The sequence below is a fragment of the Plectropomus leopardus genome, chromosome 9, assembly GCF_026936395.1.
Source record: "Plectropomus leopardus strain MGB_pleo_1.0 chromosome 9, ASM2693639v1, whole genome shotgun sequence".
In the NCBI taxonomy this organism is placed as follows: domain Eukaryota; kingdom Metazoa; phylum Chordata; class Actinopteri; order Perciformes; family Serranidae; genus Plectropomus; species Plectropomus leopardus.
Window position 1 is genome coordinate 13,643,960 of NC_142184.1, and position 18,030 is coordinate 13,661,989.

Below are 18,030 nucleotides of genomic sequence, written 5' to 3' on the forward strand. Positions count from 1 at the left end.
CAGATATCTGTGTGTGAGTGTGTGAGTATGTATGTGTGTGTGTGTAAAAGTAGATGTGGAAAGGGTGCAGCAAGTCCATTTTTCTACATCTTGATTTAATTCAATTTCTGCCTCCCTCCCTTTGTTTTGTCTCTACTTTTCTGTCATCCTGCTTGTTTTTGCAGTTTTTCTGGACATTAAAGTATTGATGTACATTTAAAGCAAAAAGGAGAGAGGACAGCTATTGATAGGCGGCGTGAACCGTAACTTCTTTATTTAGCGAATCAACACTTTGTGTCAAAATGATGAATTGGAAGGCTGGCGTCTCTGTAGGGCTGTGAGCTGTGGTGCAGAGATAGAGAGCAAACTGCTGACTGCCTCCTTCTGTCATTTTACATGCTGTACATCCAGAACAGAGCGGAGCAGGGTGGGTACTGTGTCTACTGCAGGACGGAGACCATGCTGAGATAAGCTTTCATCATCTCTCCAGAGTCCTCTCTGAGAAAGCTCAACTCTCTGTCTTGTTGTTTTTCTTTCCAACTAATCTTTGACTTTTTCCTCTTTGAAAACATATCTGAGCAGCTGTTTTTCTCAACAGTAGAATTGAAGATTTAGTTGGCTAACAACCTGAGTTTGAGGCACGAAGTTTGACTTCTTTCGTACCTCTGTTTCTTTCTTTCAATTCTTTTTGCCAGTTAACAGTTGATTCAACCAAGGTTGCAGTGGAACCCTAACATGTCGAACTGACCTCCATCAGAGGCCTCAAGGCTTCCCTTAATGGCTCTATTCATCAAGGGCGCAAACCTCTTTGAATGAGCACAAAATGCAAGGTTGGTTGAACGGAGCCATTATTGTCGCCACAGATGTATCAGCCAACAGTTGTAGGTGAAAGCAAAGCAGAACATCTTAAATGATTATACTTGTTCAGGGTTTGAGGTTGTGGTCACGATTCTGTGAGGCTCGTTTTTCTCCCACAACAGCTGAGGGGAATGGTTTTAATGGGAAAGCTGTCGTGTGCCACTGGAGCGTAAGCCTCTTACCAGCTGTTTGAGTGTGTGTGTGTGTGTGTGTGTGTGTGTGTGTGTGTGTGTGTGTGTGTGTGTGTGTGTGTGTGTGTGTGTGTGTGTGTGTATATGCATCCGTGTGGCCCAGAAACATTTGCATTTTGAATTCCCAAATCTCTGTATACACCACAGTGCTGACCTACCTATTTGAGGAAGAACAAATTACCATCTACCTTTAACATACAGCAGCAGTATTTCTCTTCTTTTCTCTTATTCCTATTAAACTGTCGTTTTAGCAACACAAACAGTATCTTTGGATAGTGATGTTGTTTGACCGACCTGTCAGTCCAACACTTTCACGGCAGCCATTGATGGATTGCCGTGAAATTTGCTGCAGAAATTCTTGGTCATTTGAGGATAATTCATAAGAACTTTGGTGTTACACAAACTTTTTATGTAGTGACAACAACACCACTGAAACTACAAGTGAATACCCATTAACCTCAGCTGCACTCGGAGATTAATGCTAAGAGTAGCTGTTGGCATGCAACAATAGTGTGTTAACATTCAGCTCAAAGCACAGCTTTGGCCCAGGGCAGTGGGGGATCCTGACCCCCCAGGGTTTCACAAGGTAAATGTTAGGGGCAGCAAGATAATTTACAAAATATGAAAAAGTTATTTTTTAACCTTGGTCATCATTTACAAAATCTTGAATTCCAATTACTAGCATTTTCTTCATTACATATATTTAACTCACACTTGGATCAAAAGCAGGACAATGGTAAATGAGGTCTGGCTGTACAACTGAGCCTTGCAGGCTGAATCTGAGAAGTCCTATAACAGCCACTTTACGTGTGATAGATTTAAGTTACCGACAGACCCTCACTTTGGCATCACCTTCAGGCCAAACTTTAAATTTCTGTATAACCACTAGTATGGATAAAATAGCAAATCTCTCTTATTTTCAGCCATCCACCAATCTTATTTTGGTACTTTTGTTTGGGTTTCTTTTCCACTCAGACCTTTCACCCCCATAGTGAAAAACATGATGCATTAGAGAACCAAGGGTCACACATACACACACGTGTTGCATCATGCTGCCATTTGCCATCATGTCTGCAGCAACACCCACACGCAAATGCTAAAACCTTTCGTTTGCATTCCGTATTGAAGCAAGTTATCACTTCTCCATTCTCGCAAAGGAAGTGGTTGCGACTGTTTCCTGCCATTTTCAAGTCTTGTACTTTTGTACTTTATACATGACTACTTTACTTTATACCTTTATACACCCCACCCCCCCAATTTTCACTGGTGAGTCACAACAAGTTTTTTTTTTTCACAACTTGCCAAACAAAATTACTTTCTGGAAGTTATATGTTTAACAAACTCAAGTTCCATAACTTTTGTTGTTGGCAGGTTCTGAGCACATCACACTCAGCTTCATTCCTGAAACACAAATACACCGGACGCCCTCAGGGAAATGTCCTACATTTAATTACAGAATGTAAAGGTACATGATAGAGATTTACTAGATGATGATAAATTGCTGTAATAGTGACAATAAATCACCACAGACAACATCATTCACATCTTTGTCTCAGTTACAGCCTGAGTGGAGATGGGAATTAAAAAAAATCTAATTCAGCCTCACAGGCTCTGAAGAGGGTTGGTCATTCTATCATTATATGCTAATTAGAAATTGTTAAGCTTGATTTGATGATGATGATTTGAGGTCTATTTAAGTGAACTGCCTCAGAAGCACTATATTATCTGTGGTTTCATTAGCTTTCCCCAAACTCTTCTAGTTACACCCTCCCACAGAAAAAGCAGCTCTTTCATGGAACAACAGAGTATTTCTAAATTAATTCCTAACTAAACTTCATGCCTTATTCATTCCTTAAAGTTTCACACCTGCCTTTATTTTGACAGATATGTAAATGTGTGTGAACTTGCGCACACTTGCATTAAATTAAATTATGCCACAGCCTAAATGAGCTCATCTGATGACGAAAACGCCATCCGTAACTGAACACTGTCTACTCTGGACCATTGAACAAATGATTGTAAAACACTAGACCTGAATATCTTATTATATAGAACATCTAACATCTCATCAGCGCACGTGGAGTATTGTGAGATGACGTGGAGCTCACTGAAAGAAACAAGTGCTGAAAGAAACAAGTACTCATTTTGGAATAACAGCAATCATTTCGGGATGAGTCATTTGGCAGTAACACATAAATAAATAAAAATGGAGTGAGATGCAGCTAAACAAAATCACAATGTGCACATGCACAAATATAACCTAGAAAGGCTCTGTTTATCTAAGAAAAAAATGTTTGTTATAGAGCTGCACCCAGTCACTCATTGGAGCAATTACTCAGCCTGGAGAGGACACTCTGTATGGAGAGGTTTCAGTTAAAGCTTTACTGGACCCAGAGACAATGTTAAGAAATCTGTGTGTGCATTACGTACTGTTTGCCAAGGCCTTGCTCTTCAAATGTCCTAAATGATAAGGTGGGCCTTTTAGATTTGATCCTGTGAGTGGAGGAAGATGAATGCACAGAGAAACAGAAAAGGGAAGAACTCCTCAGTTAAGCCACCAGACCATGACAGCCCAAGCAGATTTCTATTTTCTTTGTCATCAAACAGTGCCTTGTCTTTTCATTTTCGGGTGTGTCACTTCTTTGCAAAATTCTAGAAAAGTGATCAGATTTCTGTGGGGGCTTGTATGGGTCCCATGGGCTACAGTAGATGTCAGTCAGCATCCCCCCAGTTTGGAGAAACAGGCTGGAGTCCCTGTCCCCACCTTCTATGTTCAAATCGAGCTACCTTATCACTTTCCTTTTTCTTCTGTTTTCTTTCGATCCATCCATTCCTCCCTCCCTCCAGACTCTCTCATCTTTCATTTGTTGTCTTCAGCCCCGTTGGGCCGCCCCGCTGTTAGCTCTCTGTCAATACCTCAGCAGGACCTGTCCCCAGTTGCACCAGTCATATTAACACTGCTTGGCACACATGGATGTTCGGGCACTTAAGGAACCAGCAGGGTAGCTGTGACACAATGAAACTGTTGCCGTATCTGTGAGCTCCGTGCCTTTCTTCACTTTCTACCTCTTTGCTAATGCATCTTTTTCCCCCTTTGCCTATTTCTCTTCCTCTCTGGTGACTGGAATGGTGAAAGGATCTGAGCTTCTGAGTGGGGGGCTGTCGAAGCATGTATTTAGCTGGAAGTATTGCAGCAATGTGATATAACAGCCGACTAGTCACTCTTAGATCCTGATGAACGGTGTCAAAAATGAGAATTTCTACCCAGTGGTCAATAACATAATGGATTATTTACAATATTTATAATATTATAGATACTTTAGATTAAAATATCTCAACAACTATTTGAAGAAATTCCATTAATTTCAATACAGATGTTAAATTTTCCCAGATGATGACTCTTTTTGACTTTGGTGATGCTCCTACTTTTTTTTCATGTTCCATCAAATTGTTGACATTTGGGATTTTGAGTGAAAGATGTTGGATGGACTGACATGAAATTTGTTAGCTTCATTGTGAGCATGTAAGCATTGTTATTCTGAACAGGTTACCACTGTCAATGTCAGCATGTTAGCTTTGTCATTGTGCATGTTGAGTGGTTAAACTGGGGCAGTTGTGGCTCCGGAGGTAAAACAGGTCGTCCATTAATCAGACAATCAGCAGTTTAAACCCCAGGTCCTCTCGAATGCATGTCTAAGCATCCTTAGCGCTTTGAGCATTGTAGAAAGGAGCAGACCGGCATTGTCTTTGAGAGCATATGTACATACAAGGTATGCTTACAAGATCAGTAGCTGGAGTGAATGAACATCAGTTTTCCTGGCTGAAATAGATTTGTCCTTCTCTCTGAAAAAAGTATATTTGCAGTGTGTTTTCTTGTGTGTGTGTGTGTGTGTGTGTGTGTGTGTGTGTGTGTGTGTGTGTGTGTGTGTTCAGCAAAAAGACAAATACAAACATACTTGTATGCTAACATCTGAAACTTAAGATGGTGAACATGCTGGAGAGGAAGTTTTGTATCATATAAGCTTATGGGTTGTTATTTAACCTTTCTTACTAAACAGATCCGTGACTGAAAAAGTATGCCCAACAGTCTCAATTTCTCCTCCCAGCACCACCACAGTAATACAGTCCCTTATTTTCTGTGGTGTCTGTGAAACGCTGTTCATCTGTAACCCATGCCTTGCAAGCTGTGCACGTCTGAGGTAGCACTGTGGCAAAGAAATGCTTAATCAACTCAGTTTCCTCCTAAAGTCCTATTCTTCTTACCTGCCACCCGTTTCCCATCTCAGTTCTCTTCTATTTCTCGCTCTCCCCCAGCAAGTGTGTATGGAGGTGCAGATTTATGAAGCGGTGCGGTCGCTGGTGGCCACAATCCAGCTTGAGAAAGTGATTTGTTCAGAGATTACAGACACAGGAGACAGAGAAAGGAGCGTTAATGATGTTATGGACAGATCACCAGGTGTGTTTGTGCATGAGAGAGAATGTGAGCATCATTTTGGAAGTAGTCTCTATTTAACAAGGGTTTTCGGCAATATGCATTTCTCAGCGGTGGCCTACAGAGATGATTCATCCTTAATGAGACTCTGGCATTAACATTAAATGGTTCCTGGGAAGTATTGTAGTCTGAAGGAATGTGCTTTTTTAGGGAAACCTTGTGTTTCAGTTGAAGCTTGTTTTGCAGGTTTATAATGACTCATACTTATAGTAACCCACTCAACAAAGCTCTCCATCCCCTCTGTAGAAGAAACCTTTGAATGTAGTAATTCCCATATGGATGCTGCAATGTAGTCAAGCAATTAACATCTCACTGGATGTTTGTTTTATCACTAAACCAAGGAAACTTTGGAGAGGGCACCTTCAGTGTCCTCCACCCAGACCTCCAGCCATATGCGGCCTGTTTCGAGCAGCAGTGTGAGATGGTGCCCCTCCTGCTCTACTTAATTACCTGTGTGATGGAGTGGCTCCCCACCCAGCAGAGCCACTGTGTCACACTGTGTCAGGGGCAGTGCGGACAAGTGGAGCTGACCACTCTCACCTTTTCTCTTTCTCTCCTGTCAGATCAGGTTAATAATAAAACAGCAATGGCCAGAGAGCATCTGCTTTTTGCTCCAGTGGATGTTTCAATCTCTATTTCTGCTTCTTTCCATTTGTTTTTTGGTCAACAAAATTCTCAACAGCCCTTTTTAATATGGTCAAAGGGGCATCATTGACTGTCCCGGGCTATTAGCAAGCCTCTTGGTTGTCTGTTAGACTGTGCAGAGCACAGAGTACACAAGCCTAGGCAGAGAATAAAGTGGAAGGCACTGAGAGTCCGAACTGTACCCACCGAGACTATGCCAGAACACATTACCTGTTGCTGTAGCAACCGTCTCTAAATCAGAAGAGAAAACTTGAACAATTTAAGCAGACTAATTCCTCAAAATGTCCTCTTCCACAATGTCTCTTCCTTTGTCTTCTCTTTCCTCTTAAACTGATGTAAAATATCCAAACACTGAATTCCTGGATTAAAAAATGGTATAGATAACGCTTTAAGTTTATTTAAAGGGGCAGTTCACCCCCAAATCAAAAATACAGGTTGGTCCTCTCTCACCTGTTGTGCTATTTATCAATCTAGATTGTTCTGGTGTGAGTTTCCGTGTGTTGGAGATATCAGCCATAGAGATATCTGCCGTCCCTCCAATATAGTTGAACTAGATGGCACTCGGCTTGTGCGCTCAATGCGCCAAAAAAAAACATTTTAAAAACTCAACAGCAATGTCTCTTTTTAGAAATCATTACCTGGTTACAGATACTACACCCACTAACCGTATCACTGCACAGAAGGAGGCGTGCATTTACTCATGCACAAAGACCCGTGCTCGTGACAGTGCAGGCTGTAAACATTAATGGCATCCTCCTCAGCTGAGCTGTAATAAAGTTTGCTCATTAGCACAAGATGAGCAAGTAATAGATGCACATTTTCTTCTGTGCGGTGACGCAGTTATCCAATACAGAAGACATGTCATTAAGTAGAAACATAGTTCCTACATGAAACTGCTTACATCAAGTTCTTTGGATAATTTTGAGTAACTGGGTCATGATTTCTGGAAAGAGACATTGGAGCCCGGTCTCACTCCTGACTCATCAAATACAGACGCTTGGTCAGTGTCCCTCAGCAGCAGACACCAACACACAGAGGCTGTCTTGGTAGTAGTATGATTTGCACCGGGCGGCACTGCAGACAACTACCAAAGTATTAAGAGCAAATAAGGTCACACAGCACAGGCGTGAGTGAGGATGAATGGGTCAAACAAACTCCTGACTTTAACCTTGGAGATCGCTGTTTGTGTCTCATGTGAAACAAAAAGTCTATTGAATTATTTCAATAATAACATAGTCAGCTAGTATGTGTAGCATCGTGACATATATGTCATGTGACCTTTTGTGACATTAGTAACAACTGTACTTATTTCAGGCAAACCATTGTGGGGTTTTTTCTAGACCTAACCACATGCTCATGCTGTCTAAACTAAGACTTTTGCCTGCGTTCTAAGTATATTTTGACAAAGACTGTATGCATTTCATGAACAGAAACTGTACATTTCCCTGGGAAAAGAGAAGTGGTTTTTGGATAGATGCAATGCATGTAAAAGTGTAATTTGACACACATCTCTAAGGCCAATATCTGCAACTTAAAATAAAAACATATTGATTTGGGGTGATGTGTCCCTTTAAGCGATTTGGCTTGCTTTTAAAACTATCCATGAGCACTGAGAGCTGAACTCAAGCCTCTCCTCCAGAGATGCACGAATTTAGAAATGTAAGGAGACTTGTTTCACGCCAACAGACTGATGAAGAGATCAGTGGAAACAATTAACGTTTTTACAGGCAACCAAAACACATACCTCTACTTCCTAACCTGATAAGTTAATGTATCTAAAAGAGCAGTGTTGCTTCATAACACAGAGGGGACAATAAGCAGCATATTTTACATTTACATAGTCCTTAAGTCTCAAGTACGAACACTTTTAATCAGTTATGCTAATATATTCATGAATGATGAGGCAAACTGCTGTCTGAACAGAGGCTCCCAGTGTGTCTGAGGTGGTGTGTGGGGGTTTGCTCAGGTGAACAGGGCTGCGCCTGTGGAGACACTTATCACCCACAGCAGAAACAGTCTCATGCATGCCCAGAATTCTCAATGACATCAGGCCGGCCGACGTGCAGTTTGAACAAGAGAAAAGCGCTGCTTTCAGATCAGAATGCCAAGTGGAAACAGGAACCTTCATATCGTGTGTGTGTGTGTGTGTGTGTGTGTGTGTGTGTGTGTGTGTGTGTGTGTGTGTGTAGACTTTTCTCTCTGTTAAAGTACAGAAAACGGATAAGTATTCTTTACTTCATTAAAATCACTTTTGCTCCATTTATAGTGGTTTATCATCATCATTACTTCCATGTAGCAACCACCCATGGTTACTTCTTCTGAGAAACCTGCCAGTAAAACAGCCTCATCATCCAGGCCACCAGTCGCCACCTTCACCACATGTCTAACCGAACTGTGACAGAGTGAGGCGCACAAACAGGGAAGTGAAAAAAACTGTCTGACTTGTTATCAGACAGATGTATGGTAACATTTAGAAGTGTGGCTCCTTACAGGGAAACAAAAGTTTTGACATTATGCAGTCAGATGTATTTCCACATCATAGCTGCAGGTTTCGGGGTGTAAGCAGGACATGCGTATTAGTCCTACACAATACACACAGTCAGGACTTTTACTTTGACAAACTCTGAGACATTTACACATAGACTATAAATAATGGACATAGCCACTGTGACATCACCTAATGGTTTGTCGACTGCTGTTTTAAAGCCATGAATTCAACATTTCGGCCATCGCCATCTTGTTTTTTTGGAGCCAGAAATGACCATATTGACATGAGAGGCTGGAGCGAGGAGTGGAACGGACTCATAAGCTCTTTTTACATAAAGATCACGCTGTCGGGCTGTTATGTAATCCCTTCTTCATGCTGCCTTTGCATGTAACGCAAAAGCGCCGGCCTCTAGTGTTGCATATAGGCATCAGCAGCTCTTTATAAACAATAACAATGGCATAACATGGCAACGACAATCATTTACCGACCCTGTTATATGGCTGCTGATCCTGTCCTCTGCTCAGAGGGTAAAGAGCTCCCTCATTTCAGCTTTTCCCAATTTGCAGAAATTTTCCATTGCTGTTCTTCTTCTTTTAATTAGCAGCTAACTGCTGTCAACTACATTTTCAGTCTCCCATGGTAGGTTGCATGCATAACATGTCATCAAAACAATACCTGTGCCACTAATTATCCCGTCCTGCCGGCTTTCCCATTTATTCAGACATCAGTTCGGCGCTGTTATAACCTCTGATGCTGACTTATAGGTGAGAAACTCTGTCCTCATTCCATGATGGTACCTTTATTACAGAACAGCAAGCAGGAATAACGGCATGAAATTCCCACCTTGAAGAGGCAGTGTAACACGGGCTATAGAGTGTAGCAACGCCTCACAGATAACCTGTCACTCAAGCTGCCATGCCCTTAAATATGCATAACTTTGGGTCCTAATAAAATGTAAATTGGTGAGTCATAAAAAAAGAGTTGGGCATTTTAACATTTTAGGTTTAAGGGGAACTGCAGTTTTTGGTGTTGGCTTCATTTTTCAGCCTCAGAGTTTTCCGCATGCATTTATACTATAAATTGGTGCCAAAACTGAATAAACTGGTGCATAAAAATTAACCAAAAAGAAAGAAATTAAGTTTGATGCGAAAGACTTTCTGCCAAAGGACCTCCAAACCCCCATTTCATATTTGTCTGACCTAATTTTGAAATGAAACCTACATCCTTGCCTCTCACGGTTTTTATAAGACTCTTACATGACATTGCATTGTCAGTCTGACTTTTTGCCTTGATGTATTTGGCACTACTTCCAACGTTATTTAGCCTAATTGAACATCTTGTATCTACTTTAAAGCTGATGGTGAGCATCAGTTTATAAACTCCTCAGTGATGGTGTTCTGTAGAATTGCTGTAAAAGCCATTTTGAACATAATCAAGCCACACATCTCTTTAAATTCAGCTGTCTGACTTGGAACTTGCTATCTAAAACCCTCAAACCTGATTTGTGTGTGCAAATACTAGTTGTGCGAATGTGAATACTGGTGTCAGAACTCTGTGCAGAGGCAAACAGAATCTCTTGATGGCCCCATATTCCGGCCACAGTTTTTGTATCACATGTTCAACCGTGTCAAAATCACCACATCCTGACTCAAACAGAGGAGCGGTGCTACATCCTGCCCCCAATGAGCGGGTTTATTGCTGCTGTAGTCGCTCGTCGAGCGCAGCTCTGACAACCAGCTTGACCTGACCTGGTGTAATCCTCAGAGTCATTTTTTCCTCGGTCGACAAGTTGTCGGCCGATCACTTCATCTTTCCTAGCGGCGCTTATCCGTTAGCGCGACAGCAGCCACAGCGCGCAGTCCCAACCCGGTGCATTAGAATACGTTAATGTTGCGGCGAAAGAGCATTGTGGGAGGACTCTGTGTGCATGACAAACTGTTCACTGGAAGGTAGACGGACGAATAAAATCGCGTAGAGAAGCTCACGCACGACTCCAGCTCCACGGAATCCCGACTTGTTTACCCAAAACCGGGCACAGAGGAGCACCGTTGCGCAGTCTTTACGCACATCCAAAGAGCGGACTTGGAGGGGGCGTCTGTCTGTCACCACCATGTCAGCCGCAACAGCTTCAATAGCAGATGTGTCCAGGACTGATTTTACAAACAGTGATGACCGGAATAAGTCAGGTAAGGCTGATGAAACAGAAATGGTGTCTAATTCATACTCGAGTTGAGCGTGTGGGATGTGTGTGGGACGATTTGTTTTACGCACTTACTCCAGTTCTTTTATCAATACAATGGTCTGAATTTTAGGGTTTTACGTAAACATATGAGAAGGTCATCTACAAGTTGTGTGTCTTATTTAAACATGAATCCCTAAAACTCGCTACAAATGATAGAGATATGATGTGTATTGGTGCTGCTGTACCTCCTCTTATACAATAGGGACTTACAATACTTGCTGTGATAGCACTATTTCTAATTTCCTAATTATTGTTCTAGGATTAATAGTCAATGTATATAATGTGAGGTAGTTGCAGAATTTTATATTTTCTTAATGGGTGTTTGGTCATTTCTGAGCAATATAATTTGCATTAATAATACATTTTATATCATACAACAAGGATTGTTTAGGGAAATTAAATAAACTTCACATCTTTCTTCCCATTCTCATAATTTATTTATATTCTAAATGAAGAGGAAGTGAAAAGGGGAGGTGTCTCTGGTGGCTTTAACATCAGACACTCCTCGTGCAGATGCACAGCTGCGCATCTCACACGCACGCGCGCACAGACACACGTTACATAAAACTGATGCTCTCCATTTATCGGCAATGAAGTGCGTCCTTGTGTTACATAAACTTGAATATTGTGAGCTTATGCTAATAGCCTTCAGGGAGTATTTAGTTGAGTCTGACCTAGTGTGTCATTGTGACATCTGATCAGAAGCGGGTGTGATTATTTTAAAAGAAAATGTGCATATACTTCACTGTACCTCATCTCTTTCTGTCTGTCTTTCTGTCTGTCTATATGTGAATGAAACCTTGAACTTTTGATGTGACTTGACGCCCCTTGTGGTGATAAAAGTGCACCACATGTTTCTCCCAGAAGTGCACACAGCCTCTCTTAAATTCTGAGATGTTTTCCTTCAGTTTAATAGTTACAAAAAGGAACAATCCAAAATATTTCCAATGTCACAAGTCCATACTTTTTTAGTGAAAACCAGAGTTTCCCTCAGTAAACAGGCTTGTTATGACTGGCCTGGGCCCTGATCAAATTATCCTTCCCAGTCCTATTGGAAAACACTGAACTGATGTCACTCTGTTTATTCGCATTCCAACAGCTTGTGTCATGATGAAGTGATACTCTTATGTTGTAGGTTCTCCGTGACAGACTGCTGGCATGCACAGTGAGAGACCTCCCCTCTTGTAATATGCTGAGCATTTTGCTGTATGATAACCGGTTGTTTAGCATGGCTCCAGATGGCCCATGTGTTTCCACCAGCCTCGCAGGCCTTTTGTTTAATGATTTATCAAATTTCCTGCTTCGATACTGTTAGACTTCGATGCAGCGCAGCACCAGGCTGTTACAGGGGGGCCAGTGTTTTGTCACGCAGTGTTGTGCAGCCCTACAGGGTTCAGCACTGATAGCTGCGGAGTGATTGTCCTCATCCTCACTTTGAATCTCATCTGCAGTGCTCCATTCTTCTCTGTTGTTCACCCTGAACTGCTGTTGTGCTACTTTTGAATTTCTGAGTTTGTCTGATCATCTCTGCAAAAACAAATTTCTTTTGAAAAAACATGAATTAAACATGTATTCAAACTTTAGCTGAACTTTTGATGATTTATGCACATCTAAAATCTGCAGCATAATTCAATCACAGACACTGTTTTTGGATGCACACAATCTGATTCATCATAATGGTATCTTTGACCCTTTGTTTTAGGTCAGGCTCAGTGCACACCCATGCCCCTGCCAGCCCTGGGCACCCAGAGGATCATCCAGGGCAATGGCACAACTGTGGGTACAGTCATTTCCCTGCAGTGCCCAGCCAAACACAAACTGATTGGAGGTGAGCTGACTTGCGTCATGGGCCCCAACAGCACCCACTGGGAGGGGGAGACCTACTGTAAACGTAAGTAGAAATATGACAGTTAATACAGAGAGAATGTCACTTATTGTAGTGTATATGCCCGCTTGCAGTCAGGTGTAAGTTACTTTATTATTCATAGACTTTATAACCAAAATTTGTGTGTGTGAATAAAATATGCTTTTACTGAGAGAATTGCAGCGGCTGCAAAACTCCCCCTGAACTGTCATTCTCCTCATTATTCTGAAGAGATGGGATCTATATTAAACATTATGGGACAGGCATAGTGGCTATGGGCAATGTTACATGCAGACACTTAAGGTGTGATTTGGCTTTGCAATAATTAATTCTTCTGAATTATGTGAGGACACATTGGAGAGAAAATAATTTCTTGCTTGGGGAAAAAGCTCATTAAAGGAGAATATTAATGCTAATGGAGGCAGGGAGGAATAATTTCAAGCAGGTGCACAGTTAGCCGCTCTTTTGATGAGCGAGTGGAAACAGTGAGAGCAGGATCTTAATTATGTTTCAGGATCAGTCATCATGGGAGAGAAGAAGCTGTCTGATGTGAAAGTGAAAGAAATTAAAAATGGAATTCATGCTTTATTGTCCTTTCCGGGATGAGCTGGCGTGTAAAGTGACTTTATTTCAGCCAGCCTCTTCGGGTTAAATGATAATGAAAGACTTGTGATATGGCAGTCTATGTTGCAGTGCTTTTTGTGGTACCTGAGTCTGATAAGGATTTGTTGTTCAGAGATTTTGCAGCGTGATGAATGGAGTTGTCTAATATATTGAGTCCTTGACATGGAAACAAAGTCAATAAAATCTGTCCACTCTTCTTTTCTCACACTCCAGCTCTGTCCCCCCTAGAGGACTATGGTTTCCGTGTGGCTGTGCTGGCATCCATTGTAAGCACGGCCATAATCTTCTTCATGTCCGTGGCCTTCATCACCTGCTGTTTGCTAGACTGCATCAAAGAGGACAAAAGGAAAAAACATGAGAGGTGACGTAATGTACCAGTACCACAATGTAAACGTAGTCTCTTACAAGTAACAGTCATTATTAAAGGTGCTCCGCAGAGAAATAAAAGTTATGTTAACAGTTACTCACCAAAATGCATTGTGTGCATCTTGAAGCCTCTAAAAAATGCATTGAAAGGATTTCCTTTCTCAAAAACACATTTGCAAACTGATTCTTTATAAAAAAAAATAAACACAAGAAACTTTAATTTTGTGTTGATTTGGGTGCCCCATTCTGACAAAAGTGATGGTGTTCCTGAAATTAAGCAACCCAATTGCTAGAATAAATGCTGCCAATGTACATTTCAGTAAACACGGATATGTAATTTGCATGTTATATGGCATAGAAGCTGAAACTTTACATTTCAATAATACTGTGGTTGACGTGGTTATGTTTAGGTACTAAAGTTAATGTTTCGGCTTAAAATACCCACACGATCACGACTGGAAATGCTAATCTGTAACGATTGGTTTATTGGTCTCCAATAGTGGTCTGCAGTCATCTGTGACTTGGCAGCCTTCTCATCTCAGTGTTTGTCACACTATCCACCCCTCCAAGTTCAGATGATGAAGTCGGCTCATATATATGTAATCCGAACTTATTCACTTTAGAAACATTAATATGATACGTATGAAACATCCAAATGTAACGTATCCGTGGTTCCATTTGCAGAAACATAGAATGCCAACATTTCTTTGTGGCGAATGAGCTGCATGAGGACTGCATTTCCCACGGGCACCACCGCCTCGTGCTGTAAAGTTGTAAAGTTGATTTGGCTAGCACATACGTTTGTTTTGGAAGTGAGTAAAAGAAAGATGCAACTTATTGTTAATTCCATTTTTGTTTTTTGGACACATCTGTTTAATTCATATATTGATGTAAAACCACATCTTGCAAAATATTTCCTAAACAGAGATACACAGACCTGTCTAGGAGAAAGAGAGCCAATTAAGGATCAGTTTCGAATCCTTTCAAATCCTGCATTTCTCTCCATCTGTCAAGTGACAGACCAAAGCGGATTCAAGTTTTTTCCCATGCTCTATCACTGTCACTTTTAGCTTTTGTTTTTGTTCTTCATCAGTTCTTTTCTTTAATCTATGCTGATCTTGCCCCAGTATCAGCCATTATCACAGATGTAAATGTCAAAAATCAAATTCTGCTTCCTGTTAACTTACGTACTATTCACTGCAAAACTTTCATGGGAAAATGCTAAAATTGGTTCTTCTGTTCTGTATGCTGTAAATCGTTTCTTCTGGGAATTGGACCTGGGGACAGACAATGAGTATAACTACACAGAGTTAGCCAATTTTCTCACTGATGGTCTTGTTTGACATCAGTATTCAACTGAGTCTGTTTCATAGCCAGTTATAACTTCTTGTAGCAGCTTTAAGTATTTGAATACCAGCATTGTTTACATCCATGTTTACTGGCTTGCTGTCTGCTTCTTCCCTGCCTTTGCTGGCACATTGCTGCATGTCATGGGGTGTTTCCGCTACCTGTGGATCAGTGGAATAGTGTGAAACAATTGCCAGGACTGTGATCCTTGTCACCTGCTTGCCTGCATGTGCATCCTTGGGCATGAGACAATCAGAGCAGGGACTCACTTACAGAAAAACAGCTCCATAGCAACTGGAGGTCAAAAAAAGTCCACACAAGTATTTGTACAAGTATTATCAATAAATTATACTGAAAGTTTACAAATTCTGTAAAGTACCTAATAACTTTAGCTGTCAAATAAATGTAGTGTAATAAAAACTGCAACATAACCCCTCTCTGAGTATGAGTTGGCCAAGTCTAGTACCTCAAAGTTGTATTTAGTAACACTTTAAATGTTACTTTCCATTACTGAAAGCAAAGAATGGAAGAGAACAAATAAGTGAGTTATTAGTCAGTTTCCTGTGATGCATTTACAAACTGAAATACTGACGTGCAGGTATAAATGTATTTTTCTAACAGGGAGTCTGATATGTGGCAGTGGGAGGAGCAGGCCCAACATCAGGAGGAACACAGGTCTCGCTACGGCCATAAAGGCAGGAACAACAACAACAACAACACCCAAGACCAGGTGTTTTCATTGTGGAACACTGGTAACCCAGCCATGTGTGACAGTATGCCACCCTGCAGGTAAGCTGTGGGCTGAACTGCTTTAACGGTCAAAACGAGAGAGAAAAAAACAAAAACTTAAAGCAGAAAAGTTGACGAAACCACTTTCTGTCTTTTTCTTCCACAGATGTCATCAGCAGTATGCCTGTAGTCCTGCCTGCACATATGGCCCCACTCCTCTGCTTTCTGTTCTTCCTGGCTATGACTACAACCAGCCTCTCTTACCCCGAAACCCAGAATCCTCACAGATTCGTGGTGAACCTGAATACCTTGGACCTCCTCTGTCCCCCTGTCAAACTATTAACCCAGGCCTGTTCCAAAGCTCAGCAATGGGGCCTGGTTTGGTGCCACAGTATGGAGGACATCAGAGCAGTTTCTCCGGAGCGAAGCCATCAACCACAGATGAATCCAACATGAGGAATATACACACTGCCAAAGATTTTTCCATTCGGATTATATCAGTGTGAGGTACACAGGAGGTGAATACCATCAGTCAAGAACTTGTTTACTGAACAAATATGTTGATCTGTGCAAAGAGGACTACAGGATGTAGTGACTGAGCATTCCTGATGTTGCTGAAATGATAATGTCCGCAGTTCTGCACAGTATGAAGGCTCTATAGGCATACTGATGTGACAGACTTATGTGCCTTCCATAAACTGTAATGGCGCACTGCCCTCTGCCTGCAAAGAGGGGCCATTGCACATTCAGGACCCCAGCCTTGATGGATGACACTCCTTGTAATAGGAAGGTCGCTGACTTTCATGCCCTGAATAGAGCTTTTCATAAAAATGATGTTAAGTTAATGACAAAGGTTCAGTAGGTAACTTTTAGAAAAATAACTTTTTGTCATAGTTGCAGAAACTGTTTCTGTTTTTGACAGTAGTACATTAGACAGATGGTCTGTGAAATAATCAGGTTCCTCTGGCACCTAGGAGTATTCCTGATGGCATTTGTAAGAATCAACCGCGCCTCAACCAAAATAACCAATCCAAGGGTCCATTAGTCTGCTCCATTTTTTTCCACTGTTGCACCGCTTAACACACAAAGTAAAGGACGGGAGAGCTGTTTAAATGGAGTGTAATCAGCAGCCAGCAGCAACAACCACGTAACTGTCAACTGACAAAACAATGTCTGTCTACTTTCCTATAATTGCCTGCATTGACAGTAATTTTCACAACATGATTTTATGTGAGCCTGAATGACATTCATCAGCTCTCTGTCTTATCAGTCTTGACCTGTTTGTGTTTGTGTGGGCCATGTGGTTGTGGTTGCATAAATGCTGCAGAGTGCCCCCTTCCCCTGCACACGCACTCACTTTTCATCACCGGTTTTCTTCTCTTTAATTTGCTGGAACCATAGACTGCATATAAAGATGAACGACTTGTCCCTGCTCACCCCCGCTATGCTTAATTGAAGCTAAAATATACGGCTGCTGCCATCTTGCACTAGTGACGTCAATCGGAGCCAGAGTCTGCGCAGTGGCCGAAACACTGTTGGCAGCGCAGTGTGCGCATGGGCCATGATTGACACTTGCATTAGAGACTCCTCCTGGCTCTGATTTGCTAGTTTCATTCAAGGAAAGGTGGATTCTTGCAAGTGCCATTAGAAGCACTAGGTGGAGTCAGAGTGACATTATTTTTTAACAGATATGTTTGATATATATTTTTTATTTCACTATAAAAGTTATCTACTGTAGCTTTAAGGTGTTTATTGGAGCATAGTTTACAACAAAACTGAGGAAGTTGACAGAGAAACTAATTTCTGGACTGCAACGTCCACTTTGTTAGATGATGGAAAGCACCGGCCAGTATGTAAATACAATTTTTTTAAAGAATGTAAATAAATTAAAGCATTCTATGATAACGAGTGAGACTCTGTTGCAATGGAAGTAGTAGCCTACAATGATGTATTTCCCTCAGAGGGATCAATGCAAATATTTATATGCCAGCATGATAAGGCAGCTTCAGTATGTTTAATGATGCAGCTTACACACAGGAATCTAAAAATGCTAAAAGAATGTATTGTTAAAAAGAAATTAAAGAAAAAGAAATTAGACTATTATTATGATTATTATTAGTATTATTATTATTGAGCCTATAATTATCATAATTGCCCGGTTTATTTAATATTAGTTTAAATGGAAGAAGGGAATCAAATAAAGTG

At 41.2% G+C, this 18,030-nt stretch overlaps 1 protein-coding gene across 1 annotated transcript; it reads left to right on the plus strand.

Moving 5' to 3' along the window:
* Nucleotides 1–10,336: 10,336 nt before the first annotated feature.
* Nucleotides 10,337–17,731, plus strand: susd3 (sushi domain containing 3). Its single transcript, XM_042492145.2, has 5 exons — nt 10,337–10,839; nt 12,598–12,786; nt 13,597–13,744; nt 15,718–15,885; nt 15,992–17,731. Exons 1-5 carry the CDS (start codon nt 10,764–10,766, stop codon nt 16,329–16,331), a joined length of 921 nt encoding a protein of 306 aa, XP_042348079.1. The 5' UTR covers nt 10,337–10,763; the 3' UTR covers nt 16,332–17,731.
* The last annotated feature ends 299 nt before the right edge of the window (nt 17,732–18,030 follow it).